Source organism: Chrysemys picta, chromosome 8 (assembly GCF_011386835.1).
Source record: "Chrysemys picta bellii isolate R12L10 chromosome 8, ASM1138683v2, whole genome shotgun sequence".
NCBI lineage: Eukaryota > Metazoa > Chordata > Testudines > Emydidae > Chrysemys > Chrysemys picta.
Window position 1 is genome coordinate 20,233,522 of NC_088798.1, and position 26,919 is coordinate 20,260,440.

General features: G+C 43.0%; 1 protein-coding gene and 1 long non-coding RNA gene across 24 annotated transcripts in view; one reads left to right on the forward strand and one right to left on the reverse strand.

Moving 5' to 3' along the window:
• LOC112059301 (uncharacterized) overlaps positions 1-3,770 on the reverse strand; it is a 57,306-nt gene extending 53,536 nt beyond the window's left edge. For 4 of the 8 annotated variants that reach the window (XR_010589650.1, XR_010589647.1, XR_010589649.1 and 1 more), the window contains exon 1: positions 2,995-3,576. This is a non-coding gene — a long non-coding RNA (uncharacterized LOC112059301). Of the gene's footprint in view, positions 1-2,716; positions 3,577-3,630 lie in introns of those variants that run through there. The other 4 variants (XR_010589651.1, XR_010589648.1, XR_010589646.1 and 1 more) reach the window with 2 other exon arrangements.
• Positions 3,700-25,432, forward strand: LOC101935285 (methylcrotonoyl-CoA carboxylase beta chain, mitochondrial-like). Of its 16 annotated transcripts, none has more exons than XR_010589640.1 (14): positions 3,809-3,960; positions 5,928-6,266; positions 7,934-8,148; positions 10,350-10,528; positions 11,882-11,962; positions 14,032-14,210; positions 15,723-15,915; positions 17,048-17,139; positions 19,597-19,753; positions 20,986-21,038; positions 21,438-21,560; positions 22,543-22,691; positions 23,312-23,393; positions 25,089-25,432. XR_010589640.1 is itself a non-coding variant. In XM_065554016.1 (13 exons), exons 2-13 carry the CDS (start codon positions 5,932-5,934, stop codon positions 25,170-25,172), a joined length of 1,776 nt encoding a protein of 591 aa, XP_065410088.1. In that variant the 5' UTR covers positions 3,810-3,960; positions 5,928-5,931; the 3' UTR covers positions 25,173-25,432. The 16 variants fall into 16 exon arrangements, 11 of the variants coding, with proteins under 11 accessions (XP_065410093.1, XP_065410090.1, XP_065410088.1 ...); XR_010589642.1 differs by having other exon boundaries at positions 22,636-22,691; XR_010589643.1 differs by lacking the exon at positions 3,809-3,960 and adding an exon at positions 4,073-4,256 and having other exon boundaries at positions 7,952-8,148.
• Positions 25,433-26,919: the final 1,487 nt, after the last annotated feature.

Here is a 26,919-nt window from a genome sequence, read left to right on the forward strand (position 1 = left end):
CACTTTATCTTTCACAAGATAGTTATTTATCGTTTGGTTTGAACCCCTGTGTTCAGTTTTCAGCAGGGTAATACCAGTCTAACATCAACTTAAGCATGTGGAAAAGTAATCTATATTAATGGACTATATTCTCATTATGAATATGAACCCCATCTAGTGGTCAAAATATATTTATATAAAATAAGGCAGGCCAGCGCACACGACAATACTAAAAAGAATACTCAAAAACTAAATCTCAACAGCCTCTAAACGTAAACAGAACAATCCACCAGTGAATTCAAATGCAATGTTAGAATTTTACGGATAGCTTGTCTTTCAAAAAGGAAGCCTAAGGCTTAATTATGGAGGATGAAAAGTGATTTTTGCATGTGAATTATGATACAGTACTCAGTACAGACAAATGCACAAATACATCAGGACAAACTAAAGTACTATAGACCTTATGTCTATAGGAAAGGGATGTTGGCCAAAATTTCAAAAAAGGACACCCAATGTTTGGCTCCTAACTACATATTTAGGCACCTAAATCAGTGGCCTGATTTTCAAAGTGCTGAGCACCCAGGAACTCCCACTGACTTCAAGGCATTTTTGTGCTTTTAGCCTCCTCAAATACATTCTGCTCGCTTAGAGTGAATTTCTGTCACTGCTCCTTACCCCCCCACCCCCCATCATCTGTGCAGTTCCCCTGTGCAGTGAGCCAGGAAATGGAGAGGTCATACCAGGGGCTACAGCACATGTTGTGTAGAGGAGTTGAGTGCCATAGCAGTCTACTTATCGTAACACATATGAAGGAGAAAGGGTGGTGGCTGGACCAGGGGAGAAGTGAATAGTAGGTCTCCAAAATGCCCACAGCCACTGACCACAAATCCTGGATGGAAGATGCAAACCTATGGGCTGGACTAGCGATCCTGCAGTGGCTATATGGCTGACCAGTACCCTACCACCAAACTGGGTAGGAGAATTTCATCCCACAGTGGTAATATATACATATCACTTGCATTGGTGTGGATGGCCAAATTCTTGGGATTCTGGGACAGTCCATGCCAGAGTGGGAACTCTGCTACCCTTTTACAGAACACCATTTGCACTGCCCAGATCTTCTTGCTTGTGCAGAAAGGCCCCACCCTTCTCCTGGCCCTCCAGCTCTGAGGAGTCACTACCCCTACAGTGCTAAACTCTTCTGGTGCTTTCACTCAGAATACATCTGCATTGCAAATGAAGGTGTGATTGCAGCACAGGTAGGCATACCTGGGCAAGCTTTAATCTAGCTGGCGAGGATAACAGTGGTAGTGAAGACATGGCAGCACACGTCATCCAGTCCAATACAAGCCCACTGTGGACTCTGGTATGTGCTCAGGTTGCTGACCCTCACCAGGATCCATGATCCTATGTTGTCACTGCTACTGTTAGCTATGCTTACTAGGTTAAACTAGCATTCTATGCATCCGATGAAGTGGGCTGTAGCCCACGAAAGCTTATGCTCAAATAAATTTGTTATTCTCTAAGTTGCCACAAGTACTCCTGTTCTTTTTGCGGATACAGACTAACACGGCTGCTACTCTGAAACCTAGCATGACTATGTTAACCTCACACCTTCAGCATAGTTTTTCTACATCTTGAGCTATTCACTGGTGGCAAAAGCAGGATTTTATACTCTATGTGGGCCAGCCAGTAGAGGGAGATATAATCTCATATATTTAGATGAGGATTGTAGCAGGATCCTTCACATTGCCACTAGGGTGGTTTCAAAAACTTCCACAAGCATTTCTCCTCTTAATAAATTAATAAACAATAGCACAGACTATTACGTGCATTTCCAATGTAAAACAGAGTCTATAGAGCTATAATAATTTAAAATAACAAGTCTTCAAAATGATTGTTATTGCTAATAATTTTTTAATATTATATAAAAATTCTTTTACTCTCAAACTGTTTCTTCCACCTATTCTGGGAAAGTTATATTCAGCAATGTATTAGTCATTGCTCAATTATCCTTAAGAAGTCTTATTAATATGTATGTATGAAGATCTATCTGGCAGGAATGCATTTTAATGATGTCGCTGAAAGGCAACAAGCTATAATTTCAAGAAGAGTGTTATGTCATGACTAAACAATAGCAAACTCATTAAAGCAGCCCAGAAATAGTGTGCTGGGTGGAAGTAAAAATTTAAATCCATTTTAATATTTTAATTACAATCTTAATTAGAAAATGTTTAGACATCTTGCCTGCATAGTTAGAGAATCAAATGATTTAGAAATATCCCTGCTGGTAAAAGTATTTAAAAATGTAGTCTACAGCTTCCAGTCCCATTATTGGCAGCCTGGGTAAAACCCAAATATGAAAGGAACAGTTGGAAACTAAACATGTTGTGGCCTATTAATTAGTCTCAATCAAACTTAGAATTTTTAAGTAATTAAAACATGAGGCCTACACTCTCAGCAGAAAATAACTAGAGGCTCCAGTGCATAGGCTGTAATGTTCCATATCAGTAAATAACAGTCTACACTTTAAAATCAAGGACACGGTATACAGCAGTGGTTTTCAACCTTTTTTCATTTACAAACCCCCAAAAATGTTGAATGGAGGTGCAAACCCTATGGAAATCTTAGACATAGTCTGTTGACCCCCAGAGCTCCGTGGACCACAGGTTGAAAACCACTTACATACATCATATGTAACAGCATCTATTTTCTGTACCCAATATGGGTGCTTTACCTTTTATGTAGCTTTTTGTGATGTATATCTGCTTCTTCTCCTAAGGTAAATCATCAACACTTAACATAACCCTACCCAGTGAATTCTGAACAACCCCACTAAATCTAAGGAGGCAACATGCCTAAATACTAACATAAAAGGGCAAGAAGAAAATAGAACAGCAAGAGAGCTAATGAAGGGAGAGAATGAGAAGGAAAGCAGGGAACAGAGAAAAGAGAGGCATAGAAGACCAGGAGAGGAGAAAACAAGAACCTGGGATTTACAGAGAGGGTACTTACCAAACTGTCAAGTTGTGACACTATGAATAGTGAGGGATATCACAGAAGCATGGATGAGAGTTCAAGTGTGTCACTGAAACACATAGTGAAATCCTTCATGTAAGATTTAACTGCCTTGGACTGAATACAAAACAATGCAAAAAAAAAAAAAAAGTGCAACTTGGCTGATCTGTACTTGAATTGGCAAGGGGTGAAATGGAAAAAGGAGATAGAGAAGGGCAGTGAGTCAGAATTAAATAGGGAGAGAAGGGACGAGGGAACTGATGGAGATGGTACAGTGAGAAATAAGGTGTCAAGGATTTGAGGTGGGATAAGAGAAGAGAGGACAAAAGAAAATAGACACAGGAAGACAAAAGGACACAGAGGAGAACAGATAAAGAGGAAAAGCAGGTGGAGATGGAGGTAGAGACAAAAAAGAGAAGGCATTTTAATAGCCCATGCAGAGACGTCCGCAGATCAGGCCAGGCAATAAGGAAAAGTGAAGGCTAGGTGGCTTCCTCGGTTACCCATGCTGAACATTTGGGAGAGACTGTCACACATCTGCCACGAGCTTTGCTGGGGTGAGGGGTCAGTCTGTGGCCGAGCAGGGGGAGATTAGAGGTAAAAGCTGGGGGGTGGGGTAGCTGGGCATGGCACCTGCTCTCTGGGACTTGTGGATGGCGTCGTGCTGCCTCTGCCAGCTGCACTATCAGAGAGAGGCAGAGCTCAGATCCTGCAGCTCCCGGCACAGGCCCCTGCAGCCAGGCTCCAGGAGAATCCCCTCAGCTGGGAGGAGTACAGTACAGGGCCTATGCCCCACAGCTGACCAGCTATGACCCCACCCCCGGAGGACAGCGCGAGCAGACACAGGGGCGGGATCCTGGCAGTGACTGGCGTGTGCACGCCCCGGGGAGATCCCGGAGACTCCGGAGTCGCTCTCTGAGGCACGCGGGGCGGGCTGTGGGGCAGTAGTTTGGGTCGGCTGAGGTAGGAGGCCCAGGCGCGAGCTCCCGAAGGCGGCGGGGGGAGGGGCGAGGAGTGCCGAGCCCCGCTGAGCGGCCGCGAGGGACGGGGCCTGTGGGGGGAGGGGCGGTAGGGCCCGCCCGGACCGGACGCGGCGCTGGGACTTTCGCTCGGAGCGAAGCTTTGCTGGGGGCGGGGCGGGTTAGAGGTCGAAGGTCGCGGGGCGAAGCTGGGCATGGCCGGGTCCCGCTGCCGCTCAGAGCCTGGCTCCGAGCTCGCTGCGCCCAGGGGCCCGTGAGAGGGTCTGCGGGCTCCCCCCGGTGCGTTCTCCGGCCGCCCCCTCACGGCGCCCGGCCCGGCTCCCTTCCCCGGCGGGAAGCCTCTCTGAGCTGCTGGGGGAGAGCAGAGCAGGTGGCGCGGATACGCGCCTGCCCCAGCCCGGCCGCGCTAGCGCTTCCCGCGCCCAGAATTCAGGCCCGGCTTCTCCTGCGGCCGATTTCCGGGGCGCTGGACACCCGGCAGAGCAGCCGTGGGGGCGGGGTGGTTGCTTAAGGCTGGGTCAGTTCCCTGCATTGCTCAGACTTCCTGTGTGGTGGGGCAGCTCCCAGCTGTACAATGGGCAGGGTCAGCTTTATGGGGTGGGAGCCACAGATGAACGGCCATAGGGGGTCGGACCAAGGGTCCATCTAGCCCCTCTGGTAGGGGCTAGAGTCAGGTGCTCCCCAGGGAAGGATCAGAACAGGCAATAAAGTATGTAAAAGACATGTTAAAAAAGCAGTCCCCTAGTGTGGAGCAGGGCTAGCTCACACCCTGTTGTTCCTCACCCTCGTGTCCCGCCCCAATACAAAGTGGCGGGACCTCCTACCACCTGTTGAGGGTGAGAAGCCCCGATGGGCCAGCCTATATTCCACCTTGGTCCCGAGGCCCGCCGGGGATATCAGCTGGTGGCTCCTTCATGGGGCCGTGAGCACGGGCGTGTACTTGGCGCGGTTTACCCCTGTCCCGGACACCTGTCCTTTCTGCGGCGTGAGGGAGACCCTGGCTCACGTTTATTTGGAGTGCGCCAGGTTGCAGCCCCTACACCGGCTCCTCACCAATATTATGTTGTGTTTTTGGTTGCACTTTTCCCCTCACCGTCTCATTTACGCACTCCCTATCCATGGCCCCACTAAGTCACGGGACCTCCTGGTCAACTTCCTCTTGGCCCTGGCTAAACTGGCCATTTATAAAACCAGGGAGAGGAGGTTGGCCGATGGAAGCATCTGTGACTGTGGGGCCTATTTCCGGTCTTCTGTCCGTTCACGTATCCGGGCAGAGTTCCTCTGGGTGGCGTCCACTGGCTCCCTTGACACCTTTGAGGAGCAGTGGGTGCTGTCTGGGGTTCTCTGCTCGGTGTCCCCGTCAGGTTCCCTTCTTTTGACTCTTTGACTGCACTCCTGTCCCTGTTTTTACATTGGTTGTCCCCTGTAATTATTTGAGTTTCAGGCCCTGTGGATCCCCCCCTTAGGCTGTGGGGGGACCCTTTAGCAGTGGGTCCCCCCACTTCCTGAAGCCCAATAGGTGTTGTTACTGGTGTATAAACAATGTAGCTCTCACACCTACCCGCTTGTTAATAACTGAATGCTGCTCTGTAAGTGGGGGTGAACGTTTGCAGTCACTTGCGGGGTGCCGCCAACTCTGCCACTGATCATTAGCACAGTTCTTGGAGCCTGATTTTCAGAGATGCCCAACACCTACAGTTTCAACGGTAGTCTTTTAGGAGCTAGGGATACTCTGTAACTCTAAAAATAGTTTACTATTCATTGAGCATTTAGTTCACTAGTAAGAAATGTTAAATAGATCAAAAATAACTTGAATTTAGATTTTCCAGGCTCGGCATTTGACGATTGTGTCATGTAATGTGGTCTGCTTGTTAGTTTTCACCCTTTTAATTGAGAGATCTGTGAATTTGAATTCTGGAAATAAAAAGCTGTTTCTCCTTTAATTCTTAGGGCCATGTGGAACAATATCACTTCATGCTCACTCTGGAGACTTTCTCCTAGCTTCATGTCTTCAAGAATCCAAACCTTAACTCCTTTATTCATAAGACATTATAAGGACTTCTGCAAAAACAGACAGACAATATGGACACTACGAAATAGTCTCTGCCAGGTTCTGAAAAAGACTGTCCCCACATTGACATGTAACATGTTTCCCCATTGTTTTGTAAGTAACAAAGCAAGATACGGACAGTATAAAAAAACCTTCCCTGTTTTAGATGGAAGTATCCCTTCTGTATGTGAACATGTGTTTGAAGAAAACTTAAGGAATAGCGAGGCTTGTATTCAAAGGTAATTGGCCATTTTTGTAATCATTTGGCAACGTTAGTATGTATACAGACTTGACTATACATGCAGTAGCCTATAGATAGCTAATTTTAAAAAATATAGAAATTAAGATTTTTAGCAGTTTTTTTTGCCACCTGAAAGTTTTAAATGGTTCTTTTGCTGGGGCTTCTGGATACCGGCTATTTGCAAGGTGTTTGCTTAGCTCTTCCAAATGTCAACCCACTTATGTAGTTGCCTAAATATCAATTGAGGTCTCCAGTGTTAGGCACCCAAATTTAAAACATTTAGCCATGGTGTATTATTTTGCATATATTACTAAAAAGTAATTTTCTAGAACTTCATAAAATTTGCCTTGTATTTAATTTTTAATGCAAAGATGGTGGTGACTCATACATTTTCAAAACTCCAGTGAAATAGTAGATGACAGTTATCTCAATTAGTCGTGATTCACTGATAAAAGGAGGAAAGTGATTCATTTCTTTTATGTATTTGTCCTTAAGGATCATATGGCAACAATTCAAAGGTCTTTACTCAGAAGTATGCTCCCTAAGCAAAAGCAAAACTATGTAAAAGATATGGTGCCCCCCTGTGGTGGTATTTAAATAGTTACTTACAATTCTTTGCTTTTTCTCATGAGGCATTTTAACTTGAATACCGGTACTTACCTTGCGGGAAACCACAGTAAAAATAGTGAATAATCTACAGAATCGTTCATATATTGTTTGGTCAAACAATGCTTTTGGTTAAAAATGGAACTTGGAGTTGAAAATATATATTTAAAAAACGTTTTACTTAACTTTTAAACTGAGATGATTTCAAAAAGCAAATTTACTGTTAATCATTTATTCTGTTTCTTATTTATACTGCGCTTCTCAGACAAAATTAGACTAGTCAGATTTAGTTTTGTGAAAGTACAATGCTGCAGTGTTCACTTAGTGTAAAACATTCTTTCCGCAATGGAGTTGGACATTAGTTTTTTCCTGTCTGTGCCAATGGATAAGCTGTTTTTAACACTTGTTGAGGGGAGCCAGAGAAGAAGCTAATGAATGGTTCTTTTTTCTAGAGTAGCAGAACTCAAAAAGTAAGGCTTGCCAAAAACTGAATTAAGGTTGGTAAACTGATCATCAATATTTGCTCTGCAGTGAAAATTCTAATCAGCAAGTGATCGATATCTCTCAGGATCAGATGCTTCAGCTGTGACAGTCAGTAACTGCTCAGTCACTTCTTAGTACTGCATAGATTGAGCTGTCTATACAGATGGTAATTGGATCCCATAAATAGTTTAAAATATTTAACATTGGATGTATATGGAAATACCAAGGAAAAGATTATAGCTTTAATAAGTTCCAGTAACTATGAACAAAAGCCATAAACAGAATTTATTTTGACTGTTTTCTAAAATGTCTTTTTTTCGGCTTGGGAAATTTAACTTGTGAAGAATCAAACTGAAATGTCTCATTCCTATAAAATATCTGAGCTTTTTTTGTCTCCCTTGCTTAATTTGGTTGTGGTGAACTAAATTATAATATTAACTGAAAATAACTTCCAGAAACATAATCCAAAAGTGATAGTTTAACCTAATTGTCAAACATTGGTGTGACAGCTGGGTAGTTTATTTAAGTACCATATTAACTTACTAAAAGATAATAACTATTTTTCATTAAATGAAGCTTTGTTTTTGAAATCAGATATTCAGAGTTGCTTTGCAAGGTCAGTAAAGGAGGTGGAGAGAGTGCAATCTTGCGTCATACCCAAAGGAACAAGAAGTTGCTTGTTCGTGAACGCCTAAGAATGCTTCTCGATGATGAAACTTTTCTTGAGCTGTCCCCTTTTGCAGGGTTTGATTTGCCATATGGTGATGTCCCTGCAGCTGGATGCCTCACTGGTAAGATTTGTGGCCTCTATAGTTAGTGTAATGCGAAAAATCATTGCATGTATAGTAAGGGGTTATGCTTTTTGTTTAATTGTTAGTAAATCTGAATATAATTAATAGATTATGAGCTCTTAAACTGAATATGTTCATTGCTCTCTGGTTCCTTTTAGCAATCATAAAGATAGATTGAGGTTGAGAGTCCAGTTCTGTGCCATACCTGTGTGAGGCACAGCCCAGGGGAGGAAGGGAATGGATGTTTTTAAACCGTCCAGAATCTGGACTGGTTGGGGGGCAGTATGACCCCGGACATGAACTGGAATAGTGCTGATAGTGCTCTGATTTACAGCAGTTCTCCAAGGGCTGATTATGGGTTGCTGGACTGCTTAGAATCTCTGTAATGGCATGTACTATTGAGATACCCCATCCTGCCCACTGCTGGAACTCCCCCTATACTGGGGCTTGTGTTGAATGTGCTATATTATTGGTTTAATATTTTGTCCTAGTTACAGCAGTGACTGATTTCTGTCTCAAAAGGTTAAATATGACATCGCAAACACTTTAACTAAGGGCTGCCCCATCAAATTGAGGGAGCTTGAGCCACTGAGTGATTAACACAGGAACTGTGGCTTTCATTAGTGAGCTGTTCTCAAACTACCAACTTGATATTTGGGTTCTTTCCAGTAGGTATTCAGAATGCATGACCAACTATGCCTGTGTATCACTATTGGACTCAGGCATCTCTTTGCTGCTGCTATGACCACCCAAAAAGTGTCAGAGGTTACTTTCATTCTCTATAAATAAGTATTCACTTAAAGTGAAATTCACCCAATTCAGAGGGCCCACACAAGCCCCTGCGTCCACAAGCCCTTTGTTCAGTGCTGTTACAGGGAAACTTTGTCATGGGCACCCTACCTATAGCCATCCTCATTAGTACAAGCACAACCTGCTCAGGTTTCCCTCCATCCACCCATAGATCTCTCAGTGGCAAATTCAAACCCTTTTATTTATGTAAAGTGCCACAGTTCACAGACCCCTTCATAGTGAAAACAGTTCCTCTGAAAATCCTGAAGTAAAACAAGGTAGCAACTGTTCAAAAGTCAATGTTCCCAGCTCACCCTCCTAAGAATCATTAGCCTCTCTGTCCCAGTTCCTTTTGCTCCTGTTCTGGATCTCCACTCTCGAGGCCACCTACTTGTGTGTACCAAGAATTGCTTCACTCACTTTTCGCACCGACTAAGCTGGTTCATACCCTCATTTCTAGGGGCCTGTGCACAAGCTTTCCTATATCTTGGCAGGATTCCCCAGCTCTAGTCAGTTCTCCTCAGTACACATCACCAGCAGCAAAAAGTTACTGCTGTCTTTCAGATCTTCAGCAGCTTTTCCTCAGGGTGTTCCTGCCATCTGTTCTCAGGCAATTCTTACCTGCCCTTTCTGTCTCTCCCTAGGCTGCAGGTGCCTTCTCTTAAGTCTAGTTGTGTGGTAGCTGACTAGTCACAGGTGCATTGGACCCTGCTCCCCCTTAAATAATCCAGTCATCCTGTACTTAGGGTATTATGTTGGTCCTCTCCATTGGGAATTTTTTTCTATAAAAACTTAAATGACCTACTTTTGGAAGGGTGATGAGCAAGCACATACTCTTTTAAATGAAAAGGGACTGAAATGAGATGAATGCTTGGGGATCATCAGTTCAGGGCTTAGTGAATGCCTTCTGATAAAATAATTTGCCTTGTTGCATTTGAAAGTGCAGTTCTGTGATGAAAAGCACCTGGAAGAATGGCATAATGAAATTCCATATTTATTGTCTCACTGGGTTCTTTATCAGATTTTCTCAGTTTTTACACAGATTTTTTCCCCCTAATTGCCTGTCTTGCACACTCATCTGGAGAGCTGGGTTCTTTCCTCATGTAATGTCAGTAGCAAAGATGTTCCAGGTCACATTGTTTTCATCTGTACAACGCCATTAGCCTTCACTCTCATTTTTCAAAATAAGACCACATTGTAAGGGTACAGAGTAGGAGGTGTCTCCTCCATACAGTATGTGTGGATCATTGGCATAGGGGTAAATGCTGTAGAAAGTCTTACTGACATGCTGCTAATACTGAAAAGAATAACATGCACTTTGGCTTCTTTGTTTAGTGTATGGAACTGTTGCAAAAGGTTTACACTTGGGTTATTACAGAGCCCTTGATAAATGTCTGTGGGCTCTGTTTCAGGAATTGGAAAGATCTGTGGAGTCTGGTGTGTCTTTGTGGCAAATGACGCAACAGTTAAAGGCGGGACCGCTTATCCCATTTCAGTGAAGAAACAGCTAAGAGCTCAACAAATAGCAATTCAAAACAGACTTTTATCGATATATCTAGTTGACAGCGGGGGAGCATTCCTACCACTACAGGTAATATTGGAAAGGGCACATTGTATGAAAATAGCCATTTTTTATCTGCATCAGATTACAGGCAGTCCTCGACTTTATGACATTCGACTTACAATGAACAGCACTTAAGACATTTCTGAATTGACACCCTGATTCGGTTTTGACTTTACGATGCTCTGTCCCACAGTGGAGTGGATTGCGGTTTCGAGTTATGACGTTATGACTTACGATGCAATTTTCAGGAACCTATTCTGTTGTAAGTCCGAGGACTGCCTGCAGTTTCTAGAAGTGAATCTCATTATGTTTTTTTTTTGGCTGGCTGACTTTAACTTTTGTCCAAATTATACTCTACTTGAACTCTGCAATCAAATCAGAGTCTAGGAGATGTTTCTAACATCCAGGACAGTGGAAGTCATTCTGACTGATCTTGCATCTAAGTGAAGCCAACATGATCAACATTTAGAAACTCGAGTTTCTACATGGGAACAAATTGTGGACTCAGCAAACACTGGGAGCTCAAGTGACGATCCCCTTGGTCTTCAGTGTTTTCAGTTTGTATTTTCAGTATGAAAAAGTTTTGCAAAGACAAAGTATTTTAATATAAAGTTTGTATTAATAATGCAGAGAAAATTGATGATAAATAGGCTCCTTAAAAATAAAATGGAGACTTTTTCTCCTTGCTGTAATATGAGGAAGAGGGTTTGCAGAGGTCATTTTCACTGCATAGAATTCAAGTTTCTGCAGAGAATATGAGTACTCTTAGTACATGGGACTTCTGCTGAAAAGCTGCGCCATCTCAAACAGAAAGCAAAGCTTTGTAGACAGTAACCATCACTGAGCCTGTTACTAAGTCAGCAGGAGCTCTGTATGATTAAAGCAGCGTCTAGTTTAATTCTGAATCCAGAAATTGCATTGAAAATAAAGGACAAAAAAGAAACTCTCTTGAATTCATTTCAGAAATCTAGAATGAACATGAGCTCTCCTATTCCCTGGTTTTCAGTCTGTGCCCATGTATCTAAAGAGAGATGGCTTCTGTGCCCCCGCTGTCCTTGAATTTGAATTAGCTGCCCTTGAGTTTGAATAGATTGCCCTTTCACAAAGCCAAGATCTGTGACTTCTCTCTGCCTTGTACAGCACAGAAGGGCATGGTTATTTTTGTTGAATTGAGTTTCAGGTGGGCAGTACATACAATAGAGAATAAAACAGTACCTGAAAGTTATACATTATGATTCCTAACAGTGTTCCCCTGTGAATCAGATATGCTGTACAACTTGTTTGCTTTTTTGTTTGTCAAAACTAAAGGCAAAGTGTTGGCTTTTTAAAATAATATTGAAACTCTCTGGTAAAAACGGTGTCTTTTCTCTGCATTATCAGGCAGAACTCTTTCCAGACCAATCTCATGGTGGCCGAGTATTCTACAATGAGGCAATAATGTCTGCTATGAAAATCCCTCAGGTACAATGTCATATTGGATCTTTATAAAGATAGCACATGTGGTTAATGGATTTATGGAAAATGTTTTACTTTCAGTAATATAGCTTCTAGAACTAACACTCAGCTATGTAAAAATACTTTATAACATCTAGGTTTGTGTATGTTGAGGGGAAAAAATCAAAAGGGAAATTTATATAGTATAAATATCACATTTCAGCCTGAAGGATCCCCAAAGTGCTTAACAAACTCTGTATAGCAACACTGAAATGCAGTTCTCTTTTGGAATGGGCAAAGGGACATTTTGGCCAAGGACACCAGAGCAAATCCCTGATCTTAGGAAAAACACCATTTGCTCCTTAATGTCCATGCAGAAAGGACAGGGCCTGACACACACAAACTGACTGCAATGCACTTTACTCTATCTGTATTGGAAGGTTGTGTTGACAGTGGTTGACAATGATTAGATTTGTATCTGTAGTTCTAAGGAATCTAGTTGTTTCAAAGCTGAGAGTTATGCTATGAAGTTCTTGAGGGCAGCGGGAGTGATTAAGTATGGATTAGTGGGGATGGCCTAAGGCTAAAGGAGACCTAGGTCAACCAAAATATGGGGTCCCAAATCTGGGTGTTGACAGCTGATTGAGGGTTGGGATTCTAATCACTGGGAGTGTATAAGTGAGTTGGGGGTGCTTGTGGGGTATGCGAAACAGTATGGCAGGTGAAGGACAGGGAGTGCTCAGAGGATTTGGCAGCTAGTAGGAGGTAATTAGAGCTTTTCTGGACCAAGGAAACAGCTGGTGCCCTATTCCTAAAGATGGGGTTCTGGAACTTCTTCCTAGTTAGCTAGATGGGGACGCATCTGACTCACAATTCATTTTTAGGTGACGAGGCTTTCAAGGATGGCTGCCTAAAACTTAAAATTTATCATCATTGTACTTATCATATTTCTATAGTCTTTTCCATCTGGAGGTTTTAAAGTACTTTGCAAACAATAATAAATTCAGAGGCGGTATTATCTCCATTTTATAGATGGGGAAACTGAGGAAAGAGAGTTTAAATCTAAAGTCACACAGAGATGGTAGCAGAGCTAGTCCCTTCACACCATGGATGGGCAAGAGAGTGAAATGCCCAAAAGTGTAGGGGTTCCATTGGAGTAAGAGGCTCAGATCGGCCATAATCCATCATTGTAGATGGTGAAAATTATTTCCGAGTAGTACATAGTGATAATGAGGCTAACACTCTTAGAGAACAGCTTAGTAAAATCTCACTTTTTGCTGATTTTATCTGTTTACCAGTTGGTGGAAATTAAGGGGGATAGGGTTGGGGGTAGGCTTAAGGCAGTGCTGGCAGAGAGGCTCCCAGTGCTGACAGTTGAGTGGCAGGGGGGCTCCCAGCATGGCTGAAGGGCCCAAGAGACCAGGCACAAGATGCAGGGAAGGCTGCAGGCCTGGACTCTGAGGAGGAGGATGAGCCCCCAGATGTGGGGTGCTGCTGAACAGCTCTTGCCCAGGCATGCCTGCCATGCTCCTGGGTGGTGAGTGAGTGAGCGGGGCCATGAGAATGGGGGCTGCAGAGGGCTCCCTGCATGGCCGAGGGACTGGTGATGCCTGACCCTGCAGGCACAAGGTGTGGGAAAGGCTGCTGTCCTGGTAGGGCAGAGCAGAGACACCCCCCACACACATCTCCCCAGTCAGGGCTGTGAAGAGAACAAGTTCCCAGCCACAGGGAAGGCCACCCTGCGGCTTAGTGGCTCCTGCACAGGGTGACCGCTCCTGCCGCTGGGGACTCCTCCTCCTCTTTGCAGCCCTGGACAAAGGTTTCTGCTCTGCCTTTTCAGGTCAGTAGCCTGCCCCACACCTTGAGCCTGCAGGGATTGGGTGTCACTAGCCCTGAGACAGCACAGGGAGCTCCCTGTAGCTTTGCTGTCATTGGGGTGAAGGAGCTGGGCTGTGACAGTGGGGCTGCAGAGTGCTTCCTGTGCCGCCACAGGCTGGTGACACCTGATCCCTGCAGGCACAAGGGCAGAGGGAGGCTGCGCTCTTCGTCATTGCCCAAGCATTCTCCTTACACAAATGTCTTGCTTTATCCCCTAGGTGGCAGTGGTGTGTGGTTCTTGTACAGCTGGGGGTGCCTACGTTCCCACCGTAGCAGAGGAAACTGTGATTGTAGACAAAATTGGTAGTATGTTTCTTGCTGGACCCCCTTTGGTTAAAGCTGCCACAGGAGAAGATATCTCTCCTGAGGACCTAGGAGGAGCCAGTATGCATTCTAAGTAGGTACAATGTTTATTAAAAAATGGGGCTCAAATAATATATTTAGTAACAAAAGATATGCCTGATGTCTGCAGTGACAGGACACTGTCTGATCCTAAAGATAGGAAGTATGCCTTGAAAACACATTAGAAATTATATGTGAGTGACTTTAAAGAGCCTTTTTGCACATACATGGGAGTGCGATAGTGCTAGAGATACATTCATTTTAAAACGAACCCATCAAACATATAATGTAACGGAAGTGTATAGGAGCTAAGTATTGTTATAATTCTTTTAATTTCTTATTTTACTATTTGTGCTCAAACAATCTCTCCATTTCAGGGCCTGCTCCTCAGACCTTACACACTTGACTTCATTAGAAGTTCAATAGAGACTCCAGGATTAGGCCCATAATTGGAACTTACCATCACACAGTATCTGAGGAGGAAGAAAGCTATTGATTTATTTACATCAGCAGAGAGGCAGGATGGTCCAGTAATTAGAGTGCTAACCTGGGACTAGGGAAACCAGGGTTCACTTCCCTGCTCTGCCACAGACTTCCTGTGTGATCTTGTGCAAATCAGTTCGTCTCTGTGCCTCAGGTCCTCATCTTGCAGGGGTGTCATGAGGATAAACGCATTTAAAATTTGTGAGGCATTGAGATACTATGATAATGGGGACCAGATCAGTACCTAATTGGGAGGCATTAAAGTATTTCATGCAAGAAAGAAGCTGGATGCTGGAAACAAGGAGCCAGCTTTTCTGCCTCTACTAGTAATCCTTGCTGCCTAAGAGGAAATGTGAGCTGAAGGGACTAGAGACTCTAGCAGGACCGTTCCAAGTATCTAAACACTTCCTTATTATTTTTCCATGTAAGAAATTGCTGTAGTTGCCAAAAGAATGTTTTGCAGTTCCAGCTAGGAGGAGAGGTGGGTTCTGTCTTCTGTGCTCTGCACTGTAAACATCTCCACTGCTCCCTGGCTTGGCAGACTCAGAAACTCTACTCCAGAGCCTGCTGGGCTGGATGCTGTGATTGAACGAAGGTTTTGGGGATCCCAGTGCCATTCAGATAAATGGGACCGTGCAGTATATGAAAAGTTGGTTTCTTTATTTCCAGTCCTGAAGTGCTGCTGGTGTAAAGAGATTACAAAAATTATTTTTCTCTTTATCATTTCAAATGTTGTATCCGAACTATATTGAAGATGAGTACAAAAGCTTTTTCCTTTAAATATGGCTAACCACCAAAGAAATAAAGAGAGTATTTTTCTCCTCTCTGGATCTTTTGTTGTTTAGACTGCAGTTGTTCCAGGCACACAACTTGCATTGACTTACATGAGAGATCTGCACCTGAAGCAAGAACAAAAATGCACAAAGTCCCGAATGAGTCAGGAAGATCCACAGTGCAGATGATAGAAATGATTTTCCCCCCTTTAATCTGGGGTTAGCATCAGTCCTTCATTTTTCATTAATGTAATTTGATGTCCTGAACTTTCATTTTTATCATGTATTTCTAAAATGTCTTTGTCCCTCAGAGTCAGTGGCTGTGTTGACCATTTTGCATCTTCAGAAAAGGAAGCGTATGAATGTGTTAGAAATATTGTCTTGACGCTAAATTATGAACTTCCACCAGAGGAAACGTTGGAGTATGATGATCCTTTATACAGTGCTGAAGAGCTCCTGGGGCTTGCACCACGAGGTTATAGCTATACTCTACATATAAAACTGGTAAGGAGGACAAATGCTACAGTAGTTCACAATTTTTAGGTGTCTGCTTAATCCAGTATCTGCATATTAAAAGAAAACATCCTTTCTTTGGAGGATTCATTTGGGAATCCTAAATCACATGAAATACTCAGTGTTGGATATTATTGTTGCCAAGGACCCGACTACTACGTCAGCTCCTCTTTCTGTTTTGAATACATTTCAAAGTGTAATGGGAAAGGTTCCTCATGGTTGTGTAAAAAAACAAAAAGTGAAACACTCTGTAGAGAGTAAAGTAACTGCACCAAATAATTCTGGAAGTACTACTACTCCCACATGCCGAGGCGTGTAGAAGCTTGGAGTGCTTCAGAATCGTGCTTTGCATCTTTGTGGCTAATTTAAGGAATTGCAAATCTATGGAAAATGGTTTTGGTGCTCATTGTCCATTTCCCAGTAGACAAAGCTACACATCACAGAAACCACTCCTACAATTGGCACTAACTTGCACCCTTGCCGGTAGTCTCAGTTGAGAGGCCAAGGAATGAGTGAATTAAGGAGTCTGACTCCCTCCCATCCTTTGGTGGTCCCTTCAGATCAGGCACATTAGTGGGGCAGTGTGGGAAAACTTGGACTATCACTTCTCATGTTATAGGTGGTCTGTGGACATACAGATGATTTTGGTCTCCAGGGATATTAGTCCTGCATCTTTTGCCAGCAGTAAATTCTAACGATTCAGGGGTCTCAGCTTCATTTTGAAATGGTCCTCTTAGAATACACCTGAAAAATTTATGAGCACGTGTGGTTTAGTGCAGAGTTACTTGTGCACACAAACCAGGTAATTGCACTCAAAAAAGCCTTTTTTTGCTTGTGCAAATGTGGGTTTTTGTTCATGTGAATGACCGTTCACAAACTTTTTAGAGGCCAAGTTTAAAGATTGTTTCCGAGTAGCAGGTAATCAAGTACTAACAAAAGTTTGTTTTCATGCTCATTGCATATTTTTAGATTTAAAAGATTTTTAAAGCCTGAAGGACTATTATGATCTACTCTGAGCTTCTGAATAGCACTGGCTGTAATTTCTGGTTGGACGGAGCGTAAGTTTAGAAAGACATCCGATCTTGATTTAAGTTTCTGTTGAAAACCAGTAATTTCCTTGTAGATTTTGAGCCGTCTGATAGATGGAAGCAGGTTCCAGGAATTCAAAGCTGAATATGGAACAACATTAGTAACGGGATTTGCCCATATGGAAGGGTAAGACTGCAAGAGGATATTATAAAAAAATTTATTCTTTTGGTTAAGAAGCTTTTGTATCATTATTAGGTCGTGTAGTATGTCCAATTAAAAAACAAACACCTTAAGTTAGAGTTCTGGATGGTTCAAGTGATAGCTCTAGTTAGCCTAACATTTTACCTCTAGATTCTGAATTCAGACTTGGCCAGGTCAGTAGTGGCTGAGAACCATTACAAGATGATGGCTGTTTTGTGGCCTATGTGAAATGAGTTGGTGATTCAGTCCAGTACCTAGGTGGACAGGTGTCCACATCCCAGTTGGTACTTTGCTGGCAGTCTCAGCAGATTCATTAAGCAATGAACAGGCTTGGAGACTGAACCTCTCAAAGTGGCCCCTGTAGAGCAGGGCTGAGGTATATGGGTGAGGCAGTGTGAGTGAGCTTGCATTGCCAGTTCCTGTACTGTGCCACTTCAGTGGATAAGAAATTACTTCATCTTCTAGGGCTGTTACTCTGGCACATTTTACCAGCACTGAATCCACTCACAATCTTTAAAAGATGAAAATAAATATTTTAGGCCCATTTTGTGAGTCAGAGTAACCTCTAGTATGATAGTCCCTTTCTCCTTAATAAATGTTAAGTTAATCATTAAACAGTGCCAGAAGATAAATCATTTTGCTAGAATTGATATAGCATGCTACTCTGCTTAACGGTCAGGTTAATTGATTTTCCTCTGAGACAAGATGAATATTTGAGGTACACATTCCATTATGCTGAAAAGACAGATTATACAGTTGAGTATATTGGGCAAGTATATGTTGCTTGCTCCATTAGCAGTTTGAGAGTTTGTCAAGCTGAGACCATTCATAAGCAGCCATCTTTAGAGTTCCTAGTATTTACTGGCCTTATGTGTCCTGGTGAATTTCTTATTCAGACTCCCTGCTCTAAACAAATCACAGCTTTGACAAGTGTAATTTTCATAATAAACTAGAAACCTAGTTTAAGCATAGACTTGCAGCCGAGTGTGCAGCATAGTACAGAATGTCCATTATCACTGCAGAAGGTACAGCATGCATTGTAAAACATGTTTGTTTTTCTTTTAGCTGCACAGTTTATCCTTCAGAATCTGAGTAGGATTTGCTCATGAATAAACTACAAAGAAATAATAATCACAGCCTGATCCTTTTTTCTGGCAACAAGAATTGAAGCTTTGCCATTTAAACTGGTCCTTCGTTTTTTACCATGTAGAGCCCCAAAGTCCTAACCCCATTAAGCAGCATTTTTGGGCTAGCATTTAGGACATTTAATGAAGCAAGTCATTGTTAACTAAACAATATAAATTGGATGTGGGGAAGGAGAAAGTGGTAGTAAATGAATTTTTAATCTATTTGCAAGCGTTTCCAAAGCGACCAGCTCTGCATGAAAACAGGGCTTTCAGTTAGAGCACCAAGAGTCGCCTCTCGTTTATGTTAGACTCTTTGTGATCTGTTGCTTAAATCATCAGTATGTGCTAAAACGGACCGTGTTAAGTTATCGGAAACATTCAGTAAGTACTTACTTGTGATCTTGTTTATTTGGAAGCACAAACATACATGGCAGGCCTCTGTAAAGTTGAACCTTAGGCATCAGAAATGTTGATCCTGATTAAAATTTGTGGTTTTGAAAGACATTTTATAGAGGAAGAATATTTGACATGTTTTGTTTGACATAAACATTACTTGGATTTTTTTTTTTTAAAGAAACTGTTCAGAAATAAAAAAGCTTTTCAAATTTTTTTTTTCAAGTGTAAATATTGAACATTGGATGTTAACTAGAGACACATTGTATGTCACACTAAGTGATGAGGAAGAGAGTCAGGACTCCTGGGTTGCATTCATAGCTCTGTCCACTATCTCACCGTGACCTTGAGGAAGTCACTTAACATTTCTGTACTTCATCCATGGCTACGTCTTCACTACCCGCCTGAATCAGCGGGTAGAAATCGATCTTTTGGGGATCGAATTATTGCGTCTCATCGGGACGCAACAATCGATCCCTGAACTCCACCAGCGCAGGTAGGAGTAAACACCGTCGACGGGGGAGCCGCGGAGGTCGATTTGCCGCCGTCCTCACAGCGGGGTAAGTTGGCTCGGATACGTCGAATTCAGCTACGCTATTCGCGTAGCTGAATTTGCGTATCTTAAATCGAACCCCTCCCCCAGTGAGGACATAGCCTAAGTGTATTTATCTGCTAAATGGGTATGACACTACCCTGCTCCACAGGGATGTTGTACACTCCATGTTAGTAAAGCACTTTGAGAGCCTCGAATGAAGGCAGCATGCAAGTGCAATTTATGTATTATTTTGAGTCTCTCTTGAAGATGCTTCTATAGGACTGATGCTAGTACATATGGATGTTATTTTTGTTAGTTTACTACAAACAACACTTTTACCAATCTCAATCTACAAAAATGAAAGTGTTCCTATGTGTGTTTTGTTAGACACCTGGTTGGGATAGTGGCTAACAATGGTCAGCTGACTCATGATGCTTCTCTAAAGGGCAGCCACTTTGTACAGCTGTGTAGTCAGCGAAGCATTCCCATCCTGTTTCTCCAGAATACTGCTCCACATGCACCAGAGCCAACAAGTCTCTCACAGGTATGGTACCGTAATTCAAGAATGAGAAGGTAGTTCCCAGTTCTTGTCCCGACTCATTTTTTCACGTTGACAAAGTTGCTATTTGTTATGAATCGCAATCTTTGTTTCAAACTTATTCGTTTTGATAAAACCAAGTAGGTTCTTAGGCATTTTATTCTTAGACCTACACTCTAGGGCAGGGGCGGGCAAACTTTTTGGCCTGAGGGTTTCAGAAATTTTATGGAGGGCTGGTTAGAGGAGGCTGTGCCTCCCCAAATAGCCAGGGGTGGCCCGGCCCCCCCTGCTTCTCGCCCCTGACTGCCCCCCCCCCCGCCCCATCCACCCCCCCTGCTCTCTGTCCCCTGACCACCCCCGGACCCCCGCCCCTAACGTCCCTCCGCCCCTAACTGCCCCCCACCTCACCATCCAACACCCCCTCCCTTCCTGACTGCCTCCCCGGGACCCCTGCCCCATCCACCCCTCCACCCCGCTCCCTGAGTGCCCCCAGAACCCCCACCCCTGACTGCCTCCTGCCACCCCATTCAACCCCTCCTCTCCTTCCTGACTGGTCCCCCCCCGGGACCCCTGCCCCATCCAACCACCCCTTCTCCCTGACCACCCCCAGAAGCCCTGCCCCCATTCAACCCCCCTGTTCCCCGCCCTCTGACCACCCCGACCCCTATCCACCCCCGGCCCCTGACCACCACCCCAAACTCCCCTGCCCTCTATCCAACCTCCCCCGGCCCTGCCCCCTTTCCACTGCCTGGAGCACTGGTGGCTGGCGGCGTGGCTGCAGCAGGACAGGCAGCTGCGCCGCACGGCTGGAGCCAGCCACGCATTGCGCAGCACTGGCCGGGCTCTGCAGCTGCGCTGCCCCAGGAGCTCACAGCCCCACTGCCCAGAGTATGGCGCCGGTGATGGGGTGAGCTGAGACTTCGGGGGACGGGACGGGGGCTAGGCTCCCGGGCCAGGAGCTCAGGGGCCAGACAGAATGGTCCCACGGGCTGGATGTGGCCCGCGGGCCGTAGTTTGCCCACCTCTGCTCTAGGGTCACCATTTCCCCTTATTATTACACTCATCCACATTCTCTTTCTTTAGCAACACTATCCATTTACCTGGGGTGGCAGGGTGTCCAGCCTTCACTGCTAGTAGTAAAACCTAGCACTCCGTGCTTTTCATCTCAAAATATTAACTAGTCAGTTCTCACAGCAGCCTTATCAAGAAGGTAACTAAGTATTATCTCTATTGTACAGATGGAGAAACCGAGGCAGAGAGTTACTTGTCCAAGGCCGCAGAGAACATCAGGGTAGGCTTAGCCCTAGGTTCTGTGAGCAGAGAACTCCTCTCTCTGTGCACCCATTTCTTCCCTAGCCCTACTCTTCCTATATGCCCCTAGCATTTGAGATCAAGCCTGGTACAGCCGCAGTGGATCTGAGCTTTACTAGCCTAGAGAGAGCCAAAGTCACTCCAGGGCTTATGTAGCAGAGCAGTGCTGCGTTACCAACACAGGCTATAACTATTTCACTGATTGATAGTTTTATGGCATATGCATATGCTCTTCCTGATTTACTTGTTCTGAAAACATTGATCACTTCAAATTTTATACAAAGAAATCCTCAGATGCTTTATAAATTTGCTTGGGGTGAAGGGAATCTAGAAAAAATATTTAAGAACTACACTGACTTCATCTGTATTTTAATTTCAGGCAGAGGATCACACCAATAGACTAAAGGCACAGGCCTCCATGATGGCTGCAGTTGCTTGTGCTGCTGTGCCCAAGATAACCCTTGTAATTGGTGGCTGTTACGGGAATGAAAGTTATGCCATGGTATGGTTAATACGTTGGATAATATTTGACTTGTCATAGGTTTCCCTCTGGTTCAGTCTGCCATTGGCACACGTAATTCCATTCATTATTGTAATCATTTTTAAAATAAGAGCTGCTTCATAAAGTAACTCTAGTAAGTTTGGTCCCTTTCTGTGAAAGCTGGGTGTGAAAGCTCTGAAAATTAATTCTCTGAAACTGCTCACACTACGGATCAAACGCTGCTCTTGTTCCTCAGCTGAAGCTTACTAGTCTCAATGATCAAGAGTCGTATGTTTCTTGGCATTGGAAATTAGACGTATAAGAAAAAAAATAGCATAGACAATGGGGACTACTCAGACACTTACAGTTAAGGATGTGTATAAACACAGCTACATACGGATCAGCCAACTCACATCCTGTAAGCTGCTGAATGACCTGAACTCTAATTGAAGCCAATGAGAGTTTAAGGTGTTCAACACCACCTCGAGCCAGGTCCTTTAGTAGTTATATACTCCATGACTTGAACGTTTATAACGGAAACAAATGCATGTATCCATGTTAGACTTGACAAACTAATATTCACCATTAGGTATTTAGGCCAGAAATTAATTAATTAATATATATAGAGAGAGTTAATGCCTTTTTATATGTAGATATAAACAAAGACATTTTAAAAAATGCAACAGAAAAATAAAGCAAACACAGAAGATGCTAAAACTTGTCATTTTGGTTCATACCTTTAAAGTCGCACATTATTGCAGGGAATGTGATTAATTCAGTTTAATATGTTGAGTGTTCTAATTAATCCCTATAAAGACTTGAAAGAATTGGTTTAAGTCTGATAGGATCTTGTACCAAAGGGGAATATACACACCTTAAAAAGTCATTACATTTTGTTCTTCAGGGACCTGACTGCATCATCCTATGTAAATGGCTCGTTTTAGTTGTTAAGCTCCTGGAGAGTGAATAGTGTGTCTCACTTATTTATTTATTTATTTTTAAGTGTGGGAGGTCATTTGATCCAAATTTCCTGTTCCTGTGGCCTAATGCAAGAGTTGCCCTTGTGGATTCAAGACATATTTCCACATTCCCACAGGCTAGGGATGACGACTGCACAGGAGATGACTCAGAGTTAAAGCATCTAAAAGAAAAGTAAGTATTGAAAATAACCCCCTTAATTATCAACAGAGGGTCTCGTGGCACCTTTAAGACTAACAGAAGTATTGGAGCATAAGCTTTCGTGGGTGAATGCCCACTTCATCAGACACAAATTGCTTTTTACAGATTCAGACTAACACGGCTACCCCTCTGATACTTGGCCCCTTAATTATGGTTATGATTAAATTAATTTCACTTTTTTAGTTTTGTTCTCTTCCAGACCAACACACCTGCTAAATATCTCACCAACCAAAGCAGATCTACTTAAAAAAAAAAGAAAAAGAAAAAAAAAGCCAGTGCATTACCTCGAACATTGATGAAAATCTAACAAACAAATATCAGTGTTAGTTATAAAACATGGTTTTATATTAAGTAGAAACCTGGCATATTTCCTTTGCATGTGGAATTACTGTCTTTCTGCAAGATGGCTTAGGGGTCAAATTCTGTCCTTACATATGTACTGGACATGCACTGATTTCTATGGTAGCTTCACACATGCATCCCAGAGTAGGATTTGTGCCTTAGTCACTTATGCTTCTGTTTCTCTGCTTTGACTTATCCAATTAATTTCCTATTCTGGAGTTTTAAAGCTTCTGAAATACTCTCTTATCTAGGCTAGACGAAGAAAGCAGTGCATTTCACTCCTCTGCTCGACTCTGGGATGATGGCATAATATTGCCACAGAATTCTAGGAAGGTAGGCTTTTTCCTTACATTAAATGCACATTCCACATAAATCATTCAGGTTCTTCTCACCTTTTCTCTCCCTGCCACTCTATCCAAAATGGTCCCATTGCAGTCCTCTTCCATTCTGGTTGCTTTGATTATGGAACCTCCTTGAATTCCTTAATTGGCTTCAGTCTCCTTGAAGTTTCCTATATAATCTAGTCTACACCTACATCTCCACTTTTTTTTTTTTAATTCCTCAATCCCTAAATTCTTCCCAATCCTTTCTCCTTGTGCTGCATTTCTCTTTCTTCTACTCTTGGCTTCTAATTTGCCCCTTATTCTTGGAATGGTCTTCCTGTTCTTACCTGCTGTGCATCCACTTATTCAGATCCTTCCTTAAAACTCACTGCTTCCCTGTGTGCCTCCTCACTATCTATATTACCTGGACACTTGTCCTTTGTCTTGTCTTATTATTTATTAATAAATATTTCTTTAAGAGCCTAGTGTACTCTATACTTTGACACAGCAAGCCCTTTAGGGCAAGGATCTTGTCCCACTAATGTATATTTATGGCACCATATAAGTGATTTTTAATATTTTCTTTGGCATTTTGTGGAAACTCTGTTTATGGGAGAATGATGTATCTTTCACATATTTGAGCTCACAGACACCTATAAATATATCTGTCTAGAAATTAAATTTGGAAAGAAAAATGCACAGTAATCAGGGAGCTATCCATACTTTCCCAAGCAATTTCACTGGGACACCAAAGTTCATTTTCCTTGCAATTCTGAGCAGTCTTTTTACTATACCATGTTGCCTCTTATCCCAGTTCTCACTCTTAGTTGCAGATACCAACCTAAATAGAGAAATGTGTGCTCACATCTAAGCCTGACTAATAGGCCTTTCTGTGGTAATATGCTCTATTAGTAGTGGGGTGTTCACTATTAAAGCAGGACCAATAGACAAGAGAAAAAAATCAATATTTAAATAAACAAGACAAAAATATGTAGCGAACTTTGGGAAAGGAGTCTTTCTATATCAAACTATGCCAAACATGATCTGAGTCCCTATAAATCAGTATATTTAGAACAAGAAAAATCAATCACATTCTAATATAGAAATTGTGATTTCCTTACTTTAAAATTGAACAAATGAAAGGATCTTATTTTTCAAGACAAAAACTGGACAAGATATTGATCCATGGGAGACCAAGAAAAACGATTTTCTAAAAGATTAAGCCTTGAGAAAGGGAGCAGGATAGTCAGTTCTTCTGTGCAATTGGGAATACCAGTAGTGCAGAGTTGTAATGACATTTAGGTTGGATGATCAGGGAAATGAATATTGTATATTGGTCAAACAAAAGGGGTGGAGCAAGATAGTTTAATAATAAAAAATGTATACTTTTGTCATTAGTTACGTCAAATTAATATTCTTTCTTCACAGTTGCCTAAAGTAGAGTGACATCTGTTTGCTCCACACTGTCTATTGATCTCCCAAGGACATTTCTCCCTCTTCCTTCCCCCAGCAAAATATTGCTCTAATGTCTATTTTTCTTCTATGTGTGCATATGTTAGTTTTTACAGTTCATCATTTTAAGCATCAATTGTTCTACGAAAGAGATAAAAACAAAAGCATTATCTGAGTTTCTAAACATAATGTAACTTCTAGTATTCGCAGTTTCTGGAGGATTAATTGCTTATCCTGTTTTCTTTTTCATCAGGTGATTGCACAGTGCTTAACAATTATGAAACAGCAGAAGTACCAGATCGCATCTCTGCAACACTACCCCGTTATCAGACTGTAATCAAACTGCCATTTGCAAATAATTGGGTTTTTAAGAATGCCAACATACAATTTTTTAAATGGAAGTGATTTTCTAACAGTTTGATACCTTTAATATAACTTGAATTAGTTCTAGAAACTGTCAGTATACAAAAAGGAAGCTCAGATTTCAGGCTATTTGGATTAGGTTTGTATTTTGATCCCTGTTGAGCTAGCAAATTTGAAACTTACACTGTATGAAAAGAAAAAAGAAAATGCAATTAATAAACTTTTGGATCGTGACACAGTCTGTGTAATGAAGCAAACTCCTCTTTGTGCAAAAACGATTCTTGGGTTATTAACATTCACACTTTGTATATGAAATGTAAGAGCAAGCTGTAGTTTCTCAGTCTACAATAGAAAAACAATGAAAATTAATAAAAATTGAGTGGAAGCTGATATGAAAAATAAAGGATTTATTCTTCCCTGGATATTTGCTTTAAAGTCACTATACTAGGGGTGGGCAAACTACAGCCCAAGGGCTGCATCTGGCCCCTCAGCCGTTTTTAATCCGGCCCTAGAGCTCCCACTGGGGAGCAGGGTCCAGAGCTTGCCCCGCTCCAGCTGGGGAGCAGGGTTGGGGGCTCCTACACATAGGGGCAGCCAGGGGGCTCCACGTGCCCCAGCCCCAAGCACCACCTCCAGAGCTCCCATTGGCCGGGAACTGTGGCCAATGGGAGCTGCCTGGTCACGCCTCCATGTAGGAGCTGGAGTGGAGACATGCTGCTGCTTCCAGGAGCTGCTTGAGGTAAGCCCTAACCAGAGCCTGACCCCCTCCCATGCCCCAACCCCCTGCCCCAGCCTTGATTTCCCCCCTCGGAACCCCTCAGTCCCAGCCCGGAGCACTCTTCTGCACCCCCAAATCCTAATCCCAAGCCGCACCCCCATCTGCACCTCTGCCCCTTCCCCGAGCCCCCTCCCACACCCTGAACTCCTCATTTCTGGCCCCCCCCCAGAGCCTGCACCCCCAGCTGGAGCTCTCACCCCCTCCCACACTCCAACCCCCAATTTCATGAGCATTCATGGCCCACCATACAATTTCCATACCCAGTTGTGGCCCTCAGCCCAAAAAGTTTGCCCACCCATGTATTATACTGTCAAACTTCTCAGCATTCGTCAGTGTAAATAGGAGCTGAAGGGATCCTTCTTGCTTCTGAACTAGTTTGTTTTGAAATTGTCTTTTATGATACATTATAAATAATCTGCATCACTGTGAGTCTGATCCAGTGCCCTCTAAATGTAACGGGGGTCTTTCCGTTGACTTTTAATCAGACCAAACATTCAGAGATCTAGTCTCTCCATACTGTTGGGGTAACATTTAGTCAGTGCTAGGTGTTCAGTTAGTTAAAGGACACATGGTGAGTCAGCGAATAGGGCACTGACCTGGGAGACAGGAGCCCTGGGTTCTGTTTCCAGCTCTCCTGCCTACGTGGCAAGTCATTTCATCTTTCTGTACCTCAGTTTCCTCATCTGGATAGTCATGATAATGATGTACTCCTTTGTAAAGTGCTTTGAGATCTGGCTGCAAAAGTATTATATGATATGACCTAAGTACTGTTAGTAGACCTTCCTCCAGCCCAGGTTGCTAACTGAAAGCTGTTACAATCTGAAGGCTGTTTGGCCTATGTGAAATGAATCAATGTTGAAAGAGACCTCAGAGAAACTAGTCCTGGAATTGGCACTTTTGTCTCTGTTCAGTAAAGGTCAAGAATCCATTTGGCAGGTTATCT